At 40.5% G+C, this 25967-nt stretch overlaps 1 protein-coding gene across 1 annotated transcript; it reads right to left on the reverse strand.

Annotated features, from left to right (window-relative positions):
- Positions 1–2964: 2964 nt before the first annotated feature.
- On the reverse strand, positions 2965–18742 carry LOC307151311 (uncharacterized protein; the record flags this gene model as incomplete). Its single annotated transcript, XM_079859258.1, has 5 exons — positions 2965–3246; positions 5368–5581; positions 9719–9940; positions 12166–12342; positions 18227–18742. The coding sequence occupies 5 exons, from the start codon at positions 18740–18742 to the stop codon at positions 3068–3070; spliced, it is 1308 nt and encodes a 435-aa protein (XP_079715384.1). The 3' UTR covers positions 2965–3067.
- Positions 18743–25967: the final 7225 nt, after the last annotated feature.

Raw genomic sequence — 25967 nt, forward strand, 5'->3', positions numbered from 1 at the left:
AAAGAAGAAAACTTTTCTCCTAGATTCCTCGATCTCACCCACTGGACACTTCGGCTCCACTCTGCAGTGGTGAGGCATTTCAGGCCCTGTTTACACTAGAGTGTTTTTCGTTTTACAAAGCATAACCTTTGCTATGGTTATGCCCGGCGTCCACTCTACTCCAGAGCTTTCCCTTGAAAACTGAGGCTATGTTTACACAGAAATGATCTGAAGAGAAAACACAAAAGTGCCGTTGTGTTATCACTTTTTATTCTGCGTTTAGACGAGCGTTATGGGGGGGAAATCTGCGTGCATATGGTGACGCAAAAGTGTGTGAAATTCGATGTAGTATGCACTCCAGGCGGCTAGGTGGCAATGTGAAGCACTGTTACACAACAACACCAAGTCTGCGCGCCTGCGTACAACCTTCACTGTCTATTAGACTTTCGTGTTTTTATCCTTTAGACGGGAACACGACGGTGGAGCGTTTTTAAGATTTCCACTCTGGAGGGTGGTTTCACTTTGCGTTTTTAAGCCCCAAAAACGCTGTCGCCGTCTAAACGAAAGGTACATCTGATAAAATATTTTTACGTTTTCACTCCGCGAGCGTTCTCGTGTAAACGGGGCCTGAGACTTTTGGAAACACTGCAGACCCTGTTTTAGTTTGAAAACTCCAGGGTTGCGTTTCAGTGAAGACGGCCCAAAACGGAGACTTTTGAAAACGAAGGCGTGGCTGTCCACATTCGCTCCCTGATTAGGTCTTCTGGATCATTGCGTATCCTTCCCTGATTCCTCAAGCCCCATTAACAGACCAGATCCCTCTCTCTCCACGGCTGTGTAACAGACCAGCCTCGATGACTGTGCAAACAATAACATGAAGACGGGACTGCAAGCTTTGCTTATTTTGTTGTCCTCTTTAGCAGCCATTGTGCAGTTAAACTCTATTTTATAATACTGCAGCTGCCTACATGCAAGAGGCAAGAACAATCCGCAATGGTTTACACTTGTACGTGCATTCCCTTTGTGCATGAATGGTCATGTGACGTGCATTTTTGTTGTGAAGTGTGGACTAATGGTGCGTTTAAGTCTTCTCATATCCTCCTGGGACCCAAGAATAGACTTTTGTCCACTGTAGTAGACATTATATTTTAGTGAATTTCTCTGATGTCATACATGTCACATGACACAACCTGGGTGTCCTGTAAAGAGCACATTCAGGACTTTTCAGAGATACCAAATGTTTGGAGGTTTCACCATGAAAACAACTACTCCTTGGTCTTTAAAAATGTCTGACATTAATTTAGTGATCAAATGTAGTCTTCTTATGGAAATATGATAATATATTGTCATTATAATTTAAATTGGACTACTTTTCAAATAGCATTTTTCATAAAACAACATCTCAGGAAAATGTTAAGGGGTTTCAAATAAAAAAAATATTTTCTGTTCCAGAACAGGGCGTTGATTTCAAACGTGTCCACTGTAGAGGACACCAGGACTTAAATCATGTTTATCAGGCAGTTTGTGAGACACAACAAGTGAATATAGAAATAAATTATACATCAATATTCCTATGAAATATTAGATATTATTATTAAAATGTTGCCAATTATTACTCCAATTATTACACTTCTTTTTTCATTAAATGTTGCTCCAAGAACACATTAAGGTGCAAATTAGATACAGTTTATGTATACATTGCATTGAATGGGAATATTAATTTATGGACATTTTACCCACATATTGCATAATGTAAAATGGTGTATCAATTCATTCCGTTATTTCTTTCATAACATAGTTGAGAATAATATTTATACAAATTTTGGTTGAAAAAATCCTGAAACCCCCAAATTTATTGGTGATTTAAAAAAAATCCCATTGTTTTTGCCTATACATATAATTTCATGTCATTTTATTTTTTAAACAACTTAGTCCTGGCGTCCACTACAGAGGACATAGCATAACTTATGAATAAAATATTATTTTGCAAAAATGTTTTTTTTACCATTTGTTGTGATCTAAACAGTGTGATGACATGGAAAAAAACTAAATTCAAAAAACTTTTTTTTCTGGGTCCCAGGAGGATATAGATCATATTTACGAGTTGAACGCACTTGAGCGCCACCACAATGTCGTAAATACCAGTGGGGAGCTCTGGATTTTCTCTAAGCCCCGATCTTTATGAGTTGTGGGCGTCACTGAGAAACATAGCGGAATACCACAATACTTGAAGGTATTTAGCAGTGAAATTGTCAGTAAGCTAATTGCCTGGACAGACGAAAGTGACTTGAACGCACCAGCCGTCGTAAACACTTCCCACTTCCCAGGTAGACTTGAATGCAATGGAAACGTCAGTATGAATGCAGTGGAAACGTCAGTATGAATGCAATGGAAACGTCAGTATGAATGCAGTGGAAACGTCAGTATGGACAAGGATCGTTTTCATTTTAAGACGCTGTGTTAAAGCAAAAATGCCCCAGGTTGAACAGGGCCACAGGTAGAGAGAGTGCAGTCGGGTGCCGTCAGTAAGGCAAGGTCAGTAAAGACAGTAGAGGTAGATTGCCTGGAAAATGGCATCCCACTTATCTGTTGCTCACTTTGGCACAGTGCTGTCCATAACAGATCTCTGGAGATTAACTTTATAGTCAGGCTCAGACACCGGTCACTCCGAGGACGTGTCCACACCGAGACACAGCACAGTTTCAGGGAACCGGGTTGCACACGCAACATAAGACATTCCACGGAATAAAAAACATAAAAAAAGGTAATTGTGACTTTTTATCTCACAGAATTGTGATATAAGCTCACAGTTGTGAGAAAAAAACATGTTTATTTAATTGCATGTTTATATATTTTATATTATTTCTCAGAAATGTCAGAATTGTGGGATAACAAGTCGCAATTACCTTTTTTTTTATAACAAGCTTCCATCTTGCACCATAAAAATAAAAAATCACAAATTAAATGCAAATACATAAACTTTGGTCACTCCAATATGCAGTGAATATTCATCATTTCCAAACGATCACAACATTGATCATTATATGTAAGCATAGTGTTTCTGACTTCCCTCAAAACACACGCAGGGTCATTCGAACACGGCCGAGGCCAGTCCGCTTCTCCTGAAGGTCTCCGCCACGTGTCTGGAGTGCTGGATTTTGGCGGAGAGCGCCTCGAACACGTCGTTCCGGTCCAGAGCCGTAGCGGTTCTGTAGATGAACGTCCCCAGCGACTCCAGGCCTCTCATGCCCAGGTTCACACCGCAACCTTACAGATAATCAGACACATTCATAAGATAGATCACAGACAAATAGTGTCAAATATACAATCAGATATAATCTGAAAGGGAATATTACAATTAAAATAACATTTTGGCTTCATTGAAAATGTTTTTAGCAGACATACAGAGCTACAGAAGATATATACAGGTCTTTCTCATTCAATTTATTATTTTTATATTATTTTATTACTTTTTATTTAATTTTTTTCAATACATGCTTATAGCTAACTCAAAATAATTTCAACCCTGTAACAGTATCACTCAGTTTTGGTGTGCCTTGTATAAATCATATATTGTCGCTTAAATATAAATAAATAAATAAAAATAAAATATATATATATATCTGTCAAAAAAATGTCTCTGGTTTGTGTCAACTGTGTTACATTAAAAATTATATGGGGTTGAAGATCAGTGCAAAAATCTAATAATGATGTTGGATTGCAAATAAAAGTGCATTACATCACATTATAGTCAATATTCCTGAGCTTTCTGCCAAAAAACAATATATAATTAAATAAATGAATGCAACTGTAGCAAGCGGCGTTGCCATACTAGCCATTAGCATCTGCTCTGGAGTTTTGTGTTGGGTAAAACATGATACGGGATGAACATAAATCGTTCCAGCCCGATTGTAAATTAAACTTTGCTAAATGCATTATTATTATTAACTAAATAAATATTATAGTATCAATTTTACATTTTTTAAGGGGTAAATATTACACCATAACAGGGCTAGACAGAAAGTGCAGGAACATAAAAAATTCCGCATTTTCTTAGAAAATGTATGTCACAATTGCTCCGGTCCTCCTTCCCTCACGCACACTCATTTCCCAGCATCCCTCCTGGTTCTCTCCTGCACTCATTCTCCAAGACCCAGGCTGTGTCTGAAATCGCCCCTATACCCTTGAATAGGGCACTATTTGAGGGGACAGCCATTTGTAGTGGTGTCCGAAACCATAGTGGACGTTATTGAGTGCACTCATTCAATCCCACAATGCACCACAATAATGAGTGTACAACCGATGTACGCTCAACGGATAGAGAATCCCCATAATGCACTGTGAGAGTCGCGCACTGAATGAATTCCCACGTTTCTCCAGAAGATGGCGCCGCAGCTGAATCAATCATCCATCCATTTTCCGAACCGCGCTGGCAGTGTGATATCATAAAGGTATAAATTCCTTTTTAATTGATTATTAAATTATTTAATTACGGTTTATACATGCTAGTTTCATTACTACTGGAGCTCCCAGTTTGCGGTTTATTAAGAGCAAGCACAAACTATGCAAAAGTGGCAGCGCTTCCAGCGCACCCAGTGTCCGAATTCACTCTCTCATTTTCATTCACTCCTTCAAGTGGACTATATTAGTGGAGTAATGTAGTGTATTAGTGATTAACTATATTAGTGGAGTAATGTAGGGAATAGTGAATGAGGGTATAGGGGGCGATTTCGAACGCAGCAACACATAAGCACTTACCTCAGCTAACTTCATGGTCTGGTCTCGTCATTCACTTAAAGCTGCAGTCCGTAACTTTTGGCGCTCTAGCGGTTAATAAACAGAACTGCACGCGTCTTGCGGAAGAACATTGTAGCCGGAGCTACTTCTATGGCGAGTCACAGGCACTGGGCTACACCGCAGCGGTGCGACCCGAACCGGTCTAAAATATAAACACTTATTATAGGTGGGGTATAAGGATAAGACAAAAACACGGTTTGGAAAATGGATTCATGATGTACTCGCTCATTTTATAATTTTTGTACATTTTTTATTGAAAAAAAGTTACGGACAGCAGCTTTAACGTGTATGGACTTGCCTCCATTATAAAAATTTATTTTAATAAACAGCTTTTTTAAAGGGTTAATATTCATTCTGCCAAATGCATGAATGAATATAAACCCTTCAAAAACGATTTTTTATTATTATTTTAAAAAGCTTTTTTTTTTTTTTTTTTTTTTTGCATTACAAAATGTAGGTTCCATTTACTGTTTTTATCATTTAAATGATATATAATTTGTAAATAATGTAAGTTATAAATATGACTATCCATAAACACAAGTATGAAACAGTAAGTGTCTTCAGGCGATGTTCAAATGCTGCTGTTCTCACCGGTGTCAAAGTTCAGCACTCTGGCAGCTTCTCCTTCCACAGTCACGGCCACGTTGTCTCCTTCGATGTAGGCGGCGCTGACGCGTCTGTAGGACAGCATGATCTCGAACAGCCTGCGACTGCACTGCATGTGGTGCAGCGTGGGCTCACTCAGGCGAGGCTCGATGTCAGTCTTGTACGCATTGAACGACTGGTGGAAGATGTTCTTCATGATCTGAGTGAACAGAGAGGAGGTCAGGTGATTCGTTCAGTCTCCCTCTCTACATGCTTTATACTCCCTCCGCACACACACACACACACACACACACACACACACTGTGGCTGTAACCAGGTAACAGCATGTGTCTCTGTGACTTACGTATCCTCTGACGCCTGTGCCCTGATACAGCTCGTCTGTTTTCTTCTTCAACCACTCACATCTTTTGTGCTATTTCTGTTCTTTTCTTATCTGTGTTTCTGCTTTGTATTCATTAATGAAACTTTCCAAGTGAGGCAAAAGCAGAGCCAGTTTTGAAACTGCAGTCTGGCACTGATGGCTCAAGGTTTCGCTCGTCGGCCTCTGCTGGGTACTTTCATAACTAGCTGTATTGGTTTGATTGTGTGTGTCTTTAGGAGGACTAGCTGTATGTGTTTGTTTGTGTGTGTCTTTAGGAGGGTTCAGTGGTTATTGTACACCAATAGTGAATGCAGTATTGCCACCACTGACTTATCAGAATCAAATAATCTGAGATGTCAAATAAACACTTTTATTTTGTGGAAAATAATTAAACATTCTTCAAATTTTCCAACATGCTCTCCTGTCAATTTGTAGCCGTTTTGTGTTTTGATGAATTGGTGGCTAATACATAAGTTGTGCGATATCAATTATACGTTTTGAATGATATGCTTATGCCCCACTAAGGGTGGACACCTTAATGCTTGCTACTTTTTCTAAAAAAATTGTTTCCATGCAAATTACATCATATCAATTCATACTGAATCTGCATTTCATAAAATAGTCAAGCTTTCTAATCAGGTTGAAATTTCTCCTTTTGCAATTTTAACCTATAAAAAAAGTCATACAGGTTTGGAACGACTCAGCACGAATATCAATGTATTTTAGATTTAAACAGATCCTGTTATAACTTTTACAGACTGAAACATGTTAGACTGTTAGAGCTTCTAGATCTTTTGGGTCAAATGCAGTTTTAATTGTAAATACTCATTTGAAGCATGAGGATACAGGTGTGTTTTAAAGTTTTTTCTCACATCTTAAAGTTATGAGGAAAATGGAAGTATGCAAAAACCTGGGTTTTTATGGTTCATGCATGTTTGTGATATCTTGTGTTATGTCAGTTTGTGTTATGTCAGACAAATAAAGAGTACTACTACTACTGTTGGTATATGTGACTATACTGAATGTATGGATACAGTTGGACATACTTGTCTAACTTTATATAAAGAGCATTGGGATAATACAGTTACATGTTACAACAAAAATTAAAATTAGGCGGTAGTGATTTGCTATATGTGACTTTACACAAGAGTGTAAAGCAGGACGTACTATGCATCTTATTTTTAAACGCAGAATTAACCTATTTTCTGTGAATGTACGAGACTTCCGATTCAGTCACGTCATATATCTCGTAACTTCATATAACTAGAAGAATAACAAAGTGCCCTAAAAGGGTAAAACTATTTACGCTACAAAGCAGTGTGTTTATAATTAAGACAATACATTAAAATAATATGGTAAGAAATACCAGTTTGCAATATCAAACAGCATAACAAAGCTGTTACGCCACGCTGCTCTTATGTTGAAAATAAGGTAGATATCTACACCCAGGACCTGCCTATGGCCGGTGATTTAAGAAAATGTATATCAATTATTAATATTTTTTTCCAGCCATGAAACATTCAGTCAATGATTCTTTTTGTTGTTTGATTAACATTAATGACACAGACATCAGCAGGAATATTAGACTGCTGTCACTTTAAGAGCGAATGCGCGGATCCAATATACTGATACACACATTGTATTGCTCAACTGTTTAAGTTCACTTAAAGGACAAGTTCGGTATTTTACACTTAAAGCCCTGTTTTCAGATCGTTTCTGATGAAATAGAACGGTTAAGATTGAAATTTGGACAGATGCTGCTGTCCCGAGAATTTTCGGTTTCTTTCGCTTTCCCCCCCACCTCCACAATGCTGCATAGGTGCACTGGAATAATCCTTCCTAAAACGCATTAAACTTTCGTTTACAAAGACGTGAAACTCACCGAGTGGTCAGGGGTGTTCACTGATATGCTCACACAAAAATCACTGCAAAAGATGCTTTCCAACAGGTTTTATCGTAGTTTTTGTCCAACTCCATTGACTTGTATTGGATGTGCTGTGTGAGGTACGGTATTCTTTATTCTTTCTGTAGTCTTATGCAGTCGCGGTATCGTAGGCTACGCTATCCAAACATTTTTAAGACAGCGATTTTCTGCTTCTTCTGTGTATTCAATGAAATGCCAGTGGTTTGCTTGCAATTGGCAAAGGTGCATTATCGCCACCAACTGGTCTGGAGTGTCTATTATTCAAGCTCTCAACGGAAGAATCTACGGGTGTGAGGCGTTTGGAAAAATAGATCCACAGTTTTACAAAGAATGGTAAAACACCTGTTGGAAAGCATCTTTTGCAGCGATTTTTGTGTGAGCATATCATGTGGACACCCCTGACCACTCGGTGAGTTTCACGTCTTTGTAAACGAAAGTTTAATGCATTTTATGAAGTATTGTTCCAGTGCACCTATACACCCATTCTGGAGGTGGGGGGGTGCTACTACAGAAACCGAAAATTCTCGGAACAGCAGCATGTGTCCAAATTTCAGTCTTAACCGTTCTATTTCATCAGAAACGATCTGAAAACAGGGCTTTAAGTGTAAAATACCGAACTTGTCCTTTAAGATATAACTGATGGTGTTTTCAAGCATACTTGCCAAGACGGGCTTTTTGATGTTTTGTTTGAATAGATCTGTTCAAGCGCACGAAGATGTGAAAGACTGCTCAATTCACTATTAGCGCACTGTCAGAGACACGGATTTAACGCAAATTGAGTTCCCTTTCACATCATTTTGCGCTTGAATATTTCAACTGGCAAGGCATAAACCTTTGTGACGGTGCAGCACTGGCCCGTCAACTGTCCGACTGTACATTCACGTTTGTTCATGTTCTTACATCATTGCACTGCTAGAATTAAAGAAAATGTACCAATGTGCCAAATGGTAATTTACACCGTTTCACATACTCGCCGACAGCGATTTTTACTCGTATTTGACGCTTGGTGAGTGTTAATTTTAGGCTCTGTTTACAACTTTTAATATAAGTATTTTGTGAACCTTTTACAACTATTTAATAGGGGTGTGACGAGACACTTAGTTCACAAGACGAGACACGAGATTGGGACAAATCTCGAAATTCATGACTGGAAAAATAGTCTGCAGGTGCATTTTGAAATGTTTGAACTAATCATCTTCTAATGGATGTCATTTCAGTTCTACTTTCTGAATATGAATTATCATATACATTGAAAGACAACAATATACAAGCACTGTAAAAGGTGCAATAAGTTCAACCGTAATCAAAGTACTCTCTCAGTGTTCAAAGTGCAAACAGAAACCAGAGCTAATATGTGGTTACAACTACACAGCCCAGCCTGAGATAGGTCTGATGTTGGGAGACAGGATATTGTATGTAGTCTAATTTGTGTGCATCAGGGAGCTCATGTTTTACTTTTGCTTTCGAATTCGCAATCGCACGTTCTCTGCGTATAGGTAGCGGTGGTGCTGAGCGATCATTCTACAAGCTAAGACATTTATCAGATACAATATTTATCACGATATAGATCACACTTAGGCTCTGTTGCGCAACGAATCCATCTCGCCTTCCTCTCGTCATGTGATCAGTGAACTGCGACTCCTGCTGCACTGTGTGGATGAGCAGAGCAGACGTTTAGTTTACAACTGAACCAACTGTTGTCCAACTGAATTAAATGGTTTTTATTCCTATAAAAAAAGCAAAATGACAGTGGAGGTAATGTAATGTAAACGTAGCGGTGGCATATTATATGCTAATTTCATCCTCACACTCCGTCATGGCGATATCGCGAGACAGCTATCTCGTCATATTTTAATATCGCGGTCACACCCCTAATATTTTTAAACACTGTAACACCACCTGACATTATTTCAGCCAGAATGTCCGGCTGGGAAGGGAGAGCAGAACGGCCTTTTCATCTTCGGATGAACCTTTGAGAATGCATGGAATTCCCTGAACCTAAAAAAAAAATTCGAGTCAAACAGATGCATGCTGGGATGGCGACGCCTTACTGAGGAGTTGGCCGTGTGGCGCAGGAAATGCATCATCTTGGAGTCCGCCTCTGAAGTGCAGGCCAGAGCCATGTAGCGGTTCCGGAAGGTCCCGTAGATCTTCAGGTGGAACCCGGGCTTGGCTGCGGGCTGGCAGGAGCTGCGGCGATCCTTCACGGTGTCGATCCCGTACGCTGACAGGTCGAAGTACAAACTATGAGCTCGGATCTCTGGTGTGGGGACCTATAAAACACAAGCAGAACAAAGCATTACTTTCTTGCTTATGTATAATTAAAATTTCACTACACCTGGAACATATGCATATATATATATTCATAGGTCATCCTTGATATATTTAAATATTTGTTACATTGTTCATGCCCAATGATTGACAAATTAATTATTGAAAAGTAAAAAGATGAATTGCCTGTTCTATTCCCCATCTGGGACCAAACTGGAGATCTTTTAGTCTGATGACATGAGGACAGGAAATTTGATTGGACTAAACAGATTTCTAATGGGGGGCAAAATCTCCCAACAGGCACTATTACTGAAACAATTCAATAATGCTGGCCGAAGCAGAAGCATCAGGACAGGTCGTGTTCTGGCCTTCAAGGGCTTCTCGTCTGACTCCTGTCCGAACAGATATACTACGCTCACTACTGAATATTCCTGAACGAGGCAAGAGCCTTTTACTTTGAGATATGTATTAGAGTTATGTATGTCATTTGAATGAGATCACTGAAAACGGACAATGCGGGGGAATAAAAGCACAATTACAAAGTATTCAGATTGCTGTTTTAATTGTCTTGTTTTGAACTTAGTTTATATAAATGTGTGAAATCAGCTGAGGAAAAAACATGTTTAGAAGTGTCCTATTTCATACATAATAAAGGAATTTCTTAAAGGCACAGCAGCAAAAATCCCAGCCAACATTTTAACATAGTCAACAATTTTGAATATTTGAATAAATTTTGCAAATCGAATCAACATTTTGTTAACTTTTCAACAGATCTTGTTTAAAGTTCAAGTATTTTGTTAACCTTTTCACAGCCATTTAGCATTAAATGTTGTTTCAAATTTTGTTTAACATGACTTCAACCACATTTTAACGCTGAAGGTATAGGTTGCATGTCTGCTAGGATGGCCTGTTTAATTCTTCATTTTTTACACTACCATACAGCGAATGCACAGCCTTTCAAAGGATAGTGTGCGCAAACACAGACGCTCAACACATGCACACTAGGAAGTTTTTAATCTTATTCCAGTCTCTTTTATCCCCTATTGTGCCATATATCCAACGCAATCTCACGACCTCTCGACCTCACCCGTACGATTTATCTAAACCCCAGTTTCGGAACGGGGTCAGGGGTAGGTCTATAGTACGAATTCATACCAACTGGGAAACTCATAAAATGTGTACGATTTAGCAAAAATTTGTACGAGTGAGGTCCTATGAATTCGTACGAATTAGCCATCTCAAAATTCATATGAATTGCCGTGAGATCGGGTTGGTATATCCGAGCGAAACGGCTTCTTGAACAAGAACACATGTGGGCGGGGCTTGATTTTGTCCGTGGGGAATTGATTGGATGGTTGTGGTTTGCTATTGGTAGATCTCTTGTGAGTGACAGGTTGCCCCGCCCTCGTCATCAGAGAGGAGAAGAGCACATGATTAGATAATTTATAATAAACTGAGCAATGTTCCAAAAAAACACACAGAAAAAAAACAAGAATTGTCAGTTATGATTTCATGGACATTAAGGCTCATAGAGAGAATGAAAATGGTCATGGAAATCATGAATCCTCAATATGAAGAGCCAAGTTTCAGTTGCACTAATTAGACTGAAAGCCTGCTTATCTCTGAACCTTATCAAGGTTGTTAAAGCTTGTTTGATGGATTACTGTATACATAACACTGACTAACAAAACAGCCCGTCAGGGGCCGCGAGCTGAGCTGGGTTATCTGCGTTAGCTAAACCTTCTTTACCATCTGTTCAAACACAAAGCCCATTAACTAAAGCGAGAGAGAGAGAAAATCAATTATACAAGCCATCATTCTAAACCTGTGTAAAAAACAATCCAATTACAGACAGAATCACTGAAACATGTGCGGCTGATGCTGTGGGCTGGCAGCTTCTCTCTGGATCACCTGGATCACCCATGGCAGAAATAGACTCCATTATTATTCATAATGGCTTAATTTCCTCACCAGTATTCATAAAGTGAATCAGCCCAGTAGGACCCTGATGCCCTCATGAACACAGACCATCAGACTAACATTCATATTCAAGAACACAGAGAGATCTCTGAGGATAGCAGCCTGAGAGGGGGAAAGGAGATATAATGACGTGATAAGGTGTAATGCATGTGCAAATCAGTCATTTTAACATGAAAATGCTACTTAGTGAGATGACATTTAAAGGCCCTGCATGTGAGTGTGTTTCAGAAGACTGTGTGTAGCTCACCTGTCTCTGGTCCAGTCTCTCTATCGTGGCATTGGCCCCGTAAGCGTGGCACGATTCGACGATGTAGTCGGTGCTGATGCCCAGCACAGAGCAGGAGTCTCCACACGAGCCGTCAGCGACCACGATCACCCGCGGCCATTCTGCCCTGGACATCTTCCTCAGGTACTCCTCACTAAACTACAGAGCAGAACCACACACACAGGGTTCTAGTGTAATCAGATCCCAGAACAAACGTCTGGACCTATTATGCCCCCTTTCTATGTAATATAAGTCTCAGTTGTCCCCAGAATGTGTCTGGGAAGGTCCATTTTTGAGTGGAAGAAAAAACAGGCTGTTTTGTGCATGTACCTTTAAATGCAAATGAACTGCTACTCCCCGCCCCCTTTCCAGAAGAGGGCGGAGCCTTTACAGCTCGTGCCTCGGGTTACTCTGACAAAAACTAAAACATTAGTTTGGTTTTGATTATCATCTCTATCGTGGTAACCATTGCAGTTCTTCATTCTCATGAACGTTTATTATCAGCATGTGTTTTAAAGTCATATCATTCGAAACTTCTGATATATGGTTTTCTGAGCGCACACACCTGAAGCATTTGCGCAGAAAGCCGGATGTCAGACGCAGCGTCCCGTGAGTATTAAACTAAGTTCTCTTTCACGTCTTATTGTGCTTAAACTGTCAAAAACACACAAAGTTCACATAAACACAGTCGGTTATGTCTCATGGGAAAAATCACATGTTTATATTAGATCTGTGTATTAAAGTGACAGCAGCGTAATATACAGTATAGGGCTGCAACAACTAATCGATAAAATCGATAATAATCGATTATGAAAATCGTTGTCAACGAATGTCATTGTCGATTAGTTGGTCTGCTCACGTCACGGGGAGCGTTACTTTCATGACAACGCAGTCACGCGAAATTGCAGAGAGTAATCGGAGAGAAACATCAGCACGGCAAGCAAAAACTGTATATTCTCATTATATGAAGATGTGAAAATGGTGTAGTCTAGTTTAATTCAATGCTACTGTGTAAACAGCTTTGTTTACTAACTTCGGGACAGTCACACTAGATCTATTTTGTATCGAGCATCAGGTTGCGCAATCAGTTCGCTTGCAACATAAGTGATGGATTAAAATAGCGCTACCGCAGAAATAGGTTAAATTAAATGGTGTTTACAAAGTGAAGCACTAAATATAAAGGCAGTTAATAACAGCAGCAGTAAAATATTGTTTTTTAGTCACTGTAGTCAGTGGTTTTCAGCGAATGCTTGTGCAGTAATACATCATTTTTCCTGTACTTTTAATCAAGCCTGTTGTCAGCTGCGTACCTCCATTCCGCTCTCTTTTTATAGCATTTGTCTACTATGTAAGGGATAATCCCGCTTATTACATGGCTATCCACCAAATAAATCAATAATTTTACACAAAATATTGATTTAAAAAGGAGTTTATTGATTTAAAAATGATTGTATTGCTTCCGCTAAAGAAAATAGTCCGTTCCGTCTCTACGGTTAGAATCCTGCGTCCATAGCAACGCTCTGTTTTTCTGGTGTGTTATACTTCGCAGCGGTCTGTTATCAAGAAATAACAGATCGCATTCTACATTGGAATTCAAAATCTGCTGCTTAATATCTTATTACAAACATGTTTGTGTCCTAATTTCATAATGTGAAGTTTATATGAGCAGCGCAACTCAATATTTTGTTTTGTTTATTTATATTTTGGATATTTAAAGAAGTTTTACTGTTTAAAAACTGGACAAACTTTTGTGTTTGGGGTTTAAAATGTAAAAAATTAAAGATTATATTAGTAAAACTCAATGTGTGGCTTTTGCACTTTTTAAAGTACACTTTTACACATAAATACCCTGATTTAGGGTTTTATTTAATTATAAACAAAAATCAAATTGAATTAAAAAAAAAACCTATCCGATTAATCGAAAAAATAATCGTCCGATTAATCGATTATCAAAATAATCGTTAGTTGCAGCCCTAATACAGTACTAACTGCTGTATATGCTGTAAATATGAATCAAACTACAAAAGAAAAAGTTACTCATGACTGAATAACTGCTGGTGCTGTAAATGCTCTGGCGAGGAGATAAACATGGCGGACTGTGTACAGATCACTGAGGGGAGGAGCTATCCTAATAGGGCGGAGTCTGTCAGCAGTTTGTGGGCGGGGCCTGTGCAATGTGACATCACACTGCATAGAAACTGCAAATGGCTTATTCTGAAACATTGTTTATGATTTATGAGGATTAAAAAAAAAAGTGGGTGGATTATTGGGTGGTTGTGTACACACCGTCAACACACATTTATGTTTAAACACCAGGTAAAAGTGAATTTTGTATAATAGGTCCCCTTTAAATGAAACAAAAACATTTACCACACACTATAGTCCAATTCTTGAACGAATGACTCTGAACCAGTTCATTTAAGGGAATCAAAACACAGCTAGTAGAGAGATTTCTGAATAAATGCCTCTTATGTGTCTTTTTAGTGATTGATTGAAACGACAACACACACAGTGTTCTTCAGCTCTTGAACAAATGAACCAGTTCTTTTTAATCAAATGCATGCAACTGGACCAGTGTTGTCTGAATAGTAAATCTATAAGAAAAGTGAATTTAAAAGTACACATTATGAGTTTTGTTGAAGTAAGCTGTATTTTATCAAAATGTTATTTTTCGTCGTTGAGCATTTATATTTGAGATATAGTTAAGACAAACTATTGCACTGGATTCATGCCTTTATGCCGTAAAGATGAAGCGTAAGAAGAATGATTGCCGTCACTATAACAGCAGACGCCTCCTCAACAGCCCGTGTGTGTTTAGACTGTGTAAGAGCATTAATGGTTGATCTGCACACACACAGAGCGACAGCTAAAGACTCGCGTTTCTCATCCATGGCTTGTTCTCCTCGTTTGCAGGACAGTTTCGTTAAAGCACACCGACAGCTTGTCACCCAGAATAGCTGTAAATGAAATGAGACTCAAGGCTGGTTTGGTTTACTGGATGTGAGCTCATCGAGATACATCAGAGACGTGGCATGAAGAGTCCAAGGCCAGAGGAATCATTTACTCAGACTGAGCTCGTCCCTCACACACACACCACACGACAACAAACACTGCAAAGCTCGTGTGTTACACGTTCATCATGACGGATGTTTGATTCACTGAGGGGCATCCAGTTATCATTTTGGAAATAAAAGCGGTTATTTTGTACTTTTAATTAATTACAAGTAAAAAATGTAATAAATTAGTAAATAAAAGAAAAATCTTGAAAAGTTGAGAATTTAAAGAGTTAATTCACTCAAAAAGTCACAAACTTTTTCACCTTCATGTCGTTCCAAACCCATAAGACTTTGGTCAATCTTCAAAACACAAATTAAGATATTTTGAATGAATATTTTCATTTCAAATATTACTATTAAAAGTCCAGTTAAGCAGAACTTAGAAGATCCAAATCTATATGAATCAGTCCGTTTAATCCAAGGCTTCTGGAGAGATACGATCCCTTTACATGATGAACTCATTTAATTCAGGCATTTATTAACAATGATAGGCACACACACACACACACACACACACACACACAGAAGCTCATGTTGGTTGCCACATCACGCACACGTTTGAGCTTCCGTGTTTATCTTGATGTGATGTGTGATGTCATATGCGAGTGCATTGCATTGTGGGATACAGTATTCTGTGTAGTGCATTAAAGTGAGCACTTTTGTCAGAAGTTTTGATCACTGTATGCTTCATCCTGCAGATGAGACAGTGTATGCTAGAGTTGCTCAGGCAGAATAAATACCAATGATATTGATTTTCTCCAAAAGCATCTTTGCTTCAGTGACGAACAGCTCGTCCCTCGGTCAATATAAGAAGCCCAAAGAGTCCCAAACAAACCCCTGTCCGACTGGACATGAATCGCCGCGACTCAGACCAGAACGAGCACTTTATAGCAGACGATAAAGCTCTGCTGGCCTTGACAGAAGAACGAACGAGAGCAGGAGATTCCTCACTGGTTTCTATCTGCTGTGGCTTCATTAATGCCTGTTAAACATCATCACCTCTTCATTATATGACACACACACGACAGTTAGTTAGTCGGCACTAAGTGTGTGTAATGAGAAAACGTTCTAATTTCCTGATTTCCTGATGATGGAAATGCCTTGGTTTACTCCTGAGGCAGAATCTGCTCCACTAAACCTCTGAGAACAGCAGAAGCTGAGAGCAGAACACAGGTCTGAACAGGTGAAGCTCATCTTTCTGCGGCTCTGTGGTGGAGGACACACATCTCTGAGCAGAGTGAGGAATCTACTTCAGATATATGACGTGTTCATAAAGACACTGGCATCATCGCCTATTTATTCATGTCAGTTTCAGGTGACAAATAAAACATGGAGCCATTTATGTCAAAGATAATTGATAAAACTATTTAAAAATCATAGAATTTACAGGTTTGTGTAGAGAAAAAAAGTCTAACTTTTATTTAATGACTCTAAATGTCAATGGTGTAATAATTAATAATGGTTACACTTTACAGTAAGGTTCATTAGTTAATGTATTACTAACATGTACTAACAATGAGCAATACATTTGTTACAGTATTTATTAAACTTTGTTAATGTTAGTTAAAGGGGGGGTGAAATGCTCATTTTCACTCAATCTCCTGTTAATCTTGAGTACCTATAGAGTAATGTTGCATCCTTCATATCTCCAAAAAGTATTTTGTTTTATTAAATTTTTAACAGAAAGATAGGCTGTACCGAGTCTTTCCGGAAAAAACCGAGTGGCTGGGGGCGGGCCGTGTGGGCGAAGCTTAGCTGTGCTAACGCGCCAAGCTAGTGACAACACACAGAGACATTTGTTCAACAAACAGTTTTACTCACCGTCCGGTTCCAACGCACGACCGCGAACCTTTATCATTGTGACTGCTCGATCCTTAAGCATTAGACGATCTGCAAATCCGTCGATCTGGGCTTTGTTTATAAAACAATCATCGTCGAAATGCAGGGAACAACAGTCTTACACAACTCCGACATGCTCAGGAAAACAAACTCCATCCACGGGTTCCTTAACGCTGGGTTCTTTGGGAATCTGTGCAGGGTTGTCTTGCCCTGGCAACCAAAAACACACTTCTTTGGTGACATTGACTTCCCTAAAGCCGGGCAGGGCGCTTTGATGGCGAACTGCTTTCGCTCTCTCTCTCTGGTCTACGAGTGCGCGCGCGGCCGCGATCTTACCGGAGAAGTGCCCTTAGGAGGACCCATATAAGGAAATTCCGCTCTATCTTACGTAAGACAGAGCCATACTCGAAAAAAACTTTCCGAAACTTGTGACAAACCGGAAGGAGTATTTTTGGAACAAAAATACTCCTTCAAACGTACAACTTAGTTTTTGAAACTTTGTCCATGTTTAGCATGGGAATCCAACTCTTTACCAGTGTAAAAAACTCAGTATGCATGAAATAGCATTTCACCCCCCCTTTAATAATAATACAGCTGTTCATTGTTTGTTCATGTTAGTTCACAGTGCATTAACTAATATGCTAAAAATTACAACCTTTGATTTTAATAATGTATTAGTAAATGCTGAAAATAATATTAATTAAGATTAATAAATGCTGAAGAAGTATTGTTCATTCTTAGTTCATGTTCACTGAGGTAGTTAACTAATGTTAACTAATGAACCTTGTAAAGTGTTACTGTAATAACTTATTTTACTTGCACCTTTAAAACGTGAGTTTATGCATCATCCTCATCATCAACAAACATATTTATCAAGGTAAAAAAGAAAATATCTTTTGACAAATATCAAGCATTTCTGAATCATGCATATCATTATGTTTAACCATCTGACAGCATGAAATGTAAAGCTCTTAGCTAGTTTAGCTGCTCTTTATGGTTCAGTGTGATCAGGTATAGCTAACAACATTATCCCAAATCACAGCTATCAGCTATTAACGCATCATAATGTAATTATGAAAAGGTCAGGACAAGTGGGTGACTAAAATAATCAGGTGCTAACTTTAGCAAGTAGTTGTAAACGCACTCACCTTTGTTCCCAGATGGACCTCGACGTCCCCCTTCTGCCTGTTCTGCTCCAGGATGCTCAGCAGATACTCCTGAAACACGCCGATCTTGGTGAAGAAGTGCTCGTTGCGCCAGCAGCCCTCCATGTTGTCGAAGTCCACGCCGAGGTCCAGGAGGAAGCGCACGCTGCGCGGGTCCAGCGCGATCTGCTGCGGTCTGCAGAGCAACGCGCTCCGGTAGCGCGCGTCCAGCAGCGTCAGCTTCAGCACCTTCCCGGAGCGGACAGCGACCAGCGCCGCGGTGAGCCCGACCGGACCCGCGCCCACGACCAGCACCGAGACCCGCGCGCGCCACACGCGGAGCCCGGAGAGGCTCAGCTTCAGCAGCGCGTACACGAGCACTGCGAGCCCGGTGCCGAGCGCCGTGTCGAGCGCCAGAGTCCGGTACTGGTGATCCGCGGGGCTCTCCGCGCTCATTCCTCGAGCAGAAGAAGACAAGACAGCGCGCTTCACCGGTGGAGGAGATCTGCCACGGTACATGTGAACACTGAACGCTCTCTCTCTCTCTCTCTCTCTCTCTCTCTCTCTCTCTCTCTCTCTCTCTCTCTCACACACACACACATACACACGCGCACACACACACACACACACTCTCTCTCTCTCTCTCTCTCTCTCTCTCTCTCAGCTCTCTCTCGCTCTCTCTCTCTCTCTCACACACACACACACACACACATGTCTGGTGCACTATCTTTGTGAGGACTCTCCATAGACGTAATGGTTTTTATACTGTACAAACTGTATATTCTATCCCCTTACACTGCCCCTGCCCCTAAACCTACCCATCACAGGAGACATTCTGCATTTTTACATTTTCAAAAAAACTAATTCTGTATGATTTATAAGCTTTTGTACCCATGGGGACCTCAATTTAGGTCCCCACGGTGACACGAGTCCCCATGAGTCTGTGTGCATTCAGGTTTAAGTCCCCACCGGTGTAGAAAAACATGTCCACACATACACACACACACACACACACACACACACTCTCTCTCTCTCTCTCTCTCTCTCTCTCCCTCTCCCTCTCCCACTGGGGGTGGACCTTTTTTACTGTCAGTTTTCTCCAAGTATTTATCACTGTTATTTGTCCTCATAACAGAGTTTAACTTTTTGATTAATTGACAATTGATGTGTAACCATTATGTTCTGTTTAATTCATGGACTTTTAGTTTGCATTTCTTCCTGATTTCCTTGTGTCATCCGTTATATGTTCACCCTCATTATGAGTTCATCTAGATCAGCGGTGTACCCTGTGTCTCATTTGTGCTTGCCTTATAACTTGAACCCGTTCCTTCACACCTTGTCCGATCGCCATTATGTTTAGTTGTGTTTGCCATTGCCTGTCTTAGGTATTGAAATTAAACTTTGAGTTTTATGAACTGGATCTGTCTGTCTTCGTCTTCCTGCCTGAAACACAATGTGACATAATGAGGCCAAAATAAGTGAAAAACTGTTGAAGAGTACAAGAGAAACTTACCTCTGTTTACATCATGTGATCAAAACGTCTCGGTTACTAACGTAACCTCGGCTCCCTGAGAGAAGGGAACGAATATTGCATAAGCTTACGCTTATGGGAAAACTCCCTTTCTCGAGAATATTGAAGCCAAATTCTTAACACGCCGTGCAGCTGCACAGCAGACACCCAGCTGAGCGCGAAGAGCAGTCATTGGCTGTGCTGCGGCAACTGCACAAACCTATGGTGAGGCGGCTCAAACGCGTGAACCAATCAGGCCGCTTCGTGCCCTGGCGCGTCATAGCCCGCCAGAATGGGTGTGGCTTAAATCTATAAAAGAGCCCATTTTCGCCATCAAACCAGGTTAAATCGACTGAAGCGATCCCCTGATCTAAGCTCAGTAGCACGCCGGGTTACGCAATACTCATTCCCTTTATTGCGGGTTACGCAATACTCTCAGGGAACCGAGGTTATGTTCGTAACCGAGATGTTCCCTTTCGAGAGGTCTCTCATATTGCGTAAGCCTACGCTTATGGGAACCCCATTTGAAACGCTGTGCGTGCTTAAAACTTCGCTCTCCACTATAGCCCAGGGCAGAAGTCCCGATGCCCATACAAGAGTAAAGTTATGAGTCCTATAGGGGCCAAACCCATGGTGGGCTCTCTATGGGGAAAAAACAAGGAATGGGTCTCAGAGAGGGCCAATCCTTATTATATGTATGAACTAGGGCCAGAAGCATTGGCCTTATAGTCATGTGCTTACACTTATTATATTGAAAGAACCTTCGCTTGCAAAGCAGGAACTTCCAAGCCGCACAGATATCTTCAAATGGGATTCCACTCGACCATGCCCAGGATCGCCTGGTCGCCTGGTCGAGGGCGCTCTAGCTTCAGTAATAGTTTTCAACATCTCTTCTGGGAGGTCCTCGGGTACCCGTTGAGGGGCCATACATGGAGGGCCCACAAGTCGGGACGGGGATGCCAGATCCTTCCATTCGCCTGTGAGAGGAGGTCCCTCGACAGCGGAACCGGCCATGGGGCTGTTTCTAACAGCTGAGTCAACTCGGAGAACCATAGCTGGTTCTTCCAGAGGGGGGCTATCAAAAGCACAGCACACTTGGTCTCCCTGATCAGATCTATGACCTGAGGAAGCAACGAGACCGAGGGAAATGCATACAGCGGGCAGCTCGGCCAATCGTGGGCGAGCGCATCCCTGTCCTTGGAGAAAAACGTCCGGCAGTGAACATTGTCTTCTGAGGCGAAGAGGTCGACCTCTGCCTTGCCGAAGATGCTTCATACTAGCTGAACCACTCTCGGGTGAAGCGACCATTTCCCTGGGGGAACTTTGTCTCTGGATAGCATATCCGCACCCTGGTTCAGGATGCCTGGCACGTGCGCCACTCTCCGTGAGCGCAGGTTGTGCTGAGCCCATATTAAAAGGCTTTTGGCCATGGTGTACAGGTTCCCGGACCTGAGTCCACCCTGGCGATTTATGTAGGAGACCACCGACATGTTGTCTGTCCATACCAAGACGTGGTGTCCCCTCAGATATGGGAGAAAAGCTTGTAGTGACAGAGCGACTGCTCTCAGCTCTAGACAATTGATATGTAGGCTCCTCTCCGGGCTCGACCATAGGCCAGAGATGGGCCTGCCCTCGTAAACCTAGGTTTGAGGCGTCTGTTGAGATAACCTGTCTCACACCGGCTTGGTACCAGCCGACTGCTTTCCAAGGAGCCAGGGCTCTGACACAGCCGTGGTTCACTTTGATGCTTAAGTGGCCCGATCGCCACGCATGAGCTGGCACACGGGGTTTTAGTCAGTGCTGAAGCGGACGCATGTACAGTAGACCCAGCTGGAGTACTGATGATGCAGAGGCCATGAGGCCTAACATCCTCTGAAGTTTCTCTCTATCAAGAGCCGCACTCTCATTTGTATAGAGTCTATGACTGTTCCCAGGATGGAAATGTTCTGGCTGGGAGACAGTGCGCTTTTGGAAGCATTGATCCTGAGACCTAGGCATTCTAGATGGCTGAGGATCCAGGATCTCTGAGTTATTAACTGTGTTCGCGATTGTGCTATAGCCAGCCAATCGTCGAGGTAGTTCATCACTCGCACTCCCCGTTGTCTCAGGGGGGCGAGCGCTGCATCCATGCACTTCATAAATGTACGGGGTGCTAAAGATAGACCGAACGGTTGGACCGTGTACTGATAAGTCTGCCCCTCGAAAGCGAATCTCAATAATGGCCTGTGATGGTGCGTTATTTGGATGTGAAAATAAGCATCTTTCAGATCCACTGAGAAAAACCAATCCCCCGGGCGAATCTGCGCGAGGATTTGTTTGGCCGTCAACATCCTGAACGGGCGCGTCATCAGCGCTTTGTTCAGGTGTCTGAGGTCTAGGATGGGCCTGAGGCCACCATCCTTTTTTGGAACGAGAAAGTAGCGGCTGTAAAAGCCCGACTCGCTCTGTGGCGACGGGACTGGCTCTACTGCCCCCTTTGCTAACAGTTTCGACACTTCGGTGTGAAGGACGTGAGCCACGTCGCTTCTCACTATTGTCTCGAAAATGGCTCGAAATGGCACGGGGGTCTGCGAGTGAACTGTAGAGAGTAGCTATGAAGTTTTTTTACTTCATCCGAATAGTATGAAACTTGATAAATGGTCCTGAAAAAATAGTCACATTTGTATTGTTTCACGGTCTGCAACTTTTTTTAAAAAAAAAAGAGACCAAGCTGAAGTCTGTGCTCCAAAGCATTCAAGATTTATTACAGTTTAAGAGTAAATTTAATTTTCAGGTCTATGCTCAAAAAGTCAATAAATGGATTATAACTACTGCATAAATATAATTTAGTACCATAAAATCCCCTCAAAATATGATACTTACATGATAATGACAAACCAGGAATGCTCGTGATACTCAGAATAACTCTTTACTCAGGAACTGACATCATAACCCTTATATGCCCGTACTACAACAGTCCCCTTACACATAGTTCCCATAAGAGAACACAATAATTTCACTGAAGAAAAAAAAACAATACAAAAATCTGTCATTTTTGACTGAAACAAGAACAGCACCAAAGGGTTAAAACGGATAGTTCTGGTCCTTGATTCTGATTGGTTGAGCCGTGTGTCCGCAGCCATTGTAAATTACTCTACAGCCATACACCTGTGAAATATTAAAATAAATATTTTTATAACTGTTTTATAAAAGCAATAAGCCTGTGAGCTGTGCTAAATTCACTGTAAACCACGGCTTCACGAGCGTATTGCTTTATTATATCACTCCCTAATTACAATCTCATAAACATCAACGCTGGTGGTAATGGCACAGCATAACAGGGTGGAGCAGACAATGAGGAACACACATAAAATCTGCATTTTCTCATAAAATCTATGGGAAAACTACACATGAAAGCATGATATTTAAAATTCAATAAAGCAAATTTTAGAATGAATTTCTTTTTCACGTTTTATATGCAGTAGACACTTAAACTCTAATGGTGGTGAATGAGGACATTATTTCATGTAAAATAGCATTCATGTGTTATATTAACATTTATTCTGCATTAGACACTAAACAGAATTTAATACAGAGTTTAGTTCGCCGTTAATAACATCCATCAACACAGCACAGAAATGACTGCATTTCTTGTCAATGTCCCACCAGATGAATCTTTCACAAAACAAAAGAAAAAAAACATAATTAGCACACTATGTTATTGAATCAATAACATGCAAAAAGAATACACACATTATCCAGTCCAGATTTACTTGCAGTCCCAATATTATCAGCATCTTCACAGTATTTTCATGGCGAGATGTTGCTGGGTCTCTGGTTTTTGTAACCTCGGCCCACTGTAGGTTATTTTTAGAGTTCGTCGTATTCGAGACGTGATGTTATTTCCAGCTTTTATTGATTCTCGAGAGCTAAAACTGTCAAGCCGATGAAACCCAGTCTCACAGATTAAACTGTAAGAAATTACTCCTCTACCTTCCAAGCCTCCATCATAAACTGTGTATTGTGTTCTGCAGTGTTTACAGCAGTGCCGTGTTGTAAATTGCATATTTAACGGTGGAAAAAAATCTGTAATAGTCATAAACGGCAACTGCATCAATGACAGTCCCTTTAAGGCAGCGATCCTCAACCTTTTAGAGGCCAAGGCATGTGTGTTACTCTGGCACTTCTGCAGTCAGTGGAAGAAAATACACCGATTCATTTTATGATTCCAAAACTTTAAAGAACTGTTATTCAGTTGATGGGGCAAATCAATGAAATAAATGCCAGTTTCCGGTCTTTTTGGGGGGTTTCTTATGGAGGCTTGTTTCCACCAGGGAATAAAAAAAGTAATTGTGACTTTCTTTGCAAGAAGACTCAATTTGTTACTCGCTGTATGGGAAGTTTTCTGTGTGCAAACATGTGTAACGCATGTGTATCAGTACATTAGATCCATGCATTCGCTCTTAAAGTGACAGCAGCCTAATATATTCCTGCTGCCGTCTGTGTCCTTAATGTTAATCAAACAGCAAAAGAAAAAAACAATCACTGCTCTTGACTGAATAACGTTTGTAACTTTAATAAGGATTAATCTATGTTTACTTTATACCGTGAAGACTATGAAGTGTTGTTTTACATTTAATTACATTTCTGTACCAGGAAATTGTGAATTTTCACTGGTATCAAAATGTTGCTGTCATAACTGCCTGTTTTTGTTCATGGCTGGTAAAAAAAATATTTATGGCCGGTAGATTTTCTTAAGTCACCGACCATTGACAGGTGTGGCAATAAGTAAGTTTTAGACCCTGAGTATATAAAGAGTTCAGATGCAAAAGCCTCTAAGTGCCATCTGAAATTTTCTTCTAGAATGATCATTTTTATAAAGCTTGTATATTTAAGTTAAGTAATTTCACTTAAATTACAATTAATAGGTATTTTATCACTTCAAACTACCTGGACTACATTTTCATGACAGAATCTTGGATAAAAACAGGTGACCTATACTGTAAGTCCTTTTTCTGAACTGGTTCGCCCCGAGTATGAATTCTTTATGAATTCATTAATACTTCTCGGTTAAGGACTTGTGACTGTTTTTAAAAATAGTTTACACTGTTGCCCACTTTCACTAGTTATGAAGTCCAGGGAATTCATCTAACCTCTTCCTACCCTGTTTTAGTTTTATTAATATACTGTCCACCCTCATCCAACAACTTTATAAACGAGTTTGTAGACTTTCTGGGGTATGCAGTGAGATATGACCATATTTAATGCTTGGTGATTTTAATATTCATGTATGCTCTTCTGCTAACGCCCTAGCCAAGGAATCTTTACACGTATTGTCTTCTTCGTTATGAACGTTATGGCCAAACACTCGACTTAATACTGTCGTATGGTCTGTCCATGGCTGACGCTGAAACTGGTGATATTCCAGTCTCCGATCACAGACCAGTGCTCTGTTCAGCCTTTCTTCCAGATCCAGAGCTTTAGCACCTCAAGCACGTTGGTCTCGCATCTTAACTTCGCCTGATGTTTTCTGAACTGTACCTGGAGGCCAGTTACAAGCTTTTAACTATAAATGCTCTAAGATCCTAGACTCTATTGCACCTTGAAAGATTATCTATCCCAAAAACAAGTCTCAGCCGTGGAATAAACACTGATATTCGATTACTCGGACAGCAATGCCGACGATTCGAATGAAAATGGGATAAAGCTAGGCTTCGAGTATCATTTGAAATGCTGAACATCTCCCTACATAACTTTCAAAAGTCTGTCAGGGCTGCAAAGAATACATTTTTATCTGACATTATTGTAAAATATTTGTTCTAGAATGGTTTTCTCGACTGTTGACTCCCTCTTAAATCCTTCTGTCAAGTGACCTTTCTGTCAGTGTGTGACATTTTTCTTAATTTCTTCTCAAAATGAACACTATTCGAGCCCAATTTAAATTTGAGCTGGTCTCCCCTCAGGCATGCAGAGAATTCACTTTAAAATGAATAGTAATTATTATAATAATACCTTTTATTTATAGGCGCCTTTCAAGGCACTCAAGGATAATAGCAGCGTAAGAGCAAGTCCGTAAAATACAAAGCCATGCAAAAACACAGACATAAAGATCAAACACACAATCAAACAAATCAAGTCACTAAAAGCTATTCTAAACAGAAACGTTTTAATCTGAGCTTTAAGAAGGGACACAGAATCCAGCTGTGAATGTGCAATGGTGAAGGAATACATAATGTTGGCGCTGCAAAGCTGAAA

The sequence above is a fragment of the Squalius cephalus genome (assembly GCF_949319135.1).
Source record: "Squalius cephalus genome assembly, chromosome: 23".
Lineage (NCBI taxonomy): Eukaryota > Metazoa > Chordata > Actinopteri > Cypriniformes > Leuciscidae > Squalius > Squalius cephalus.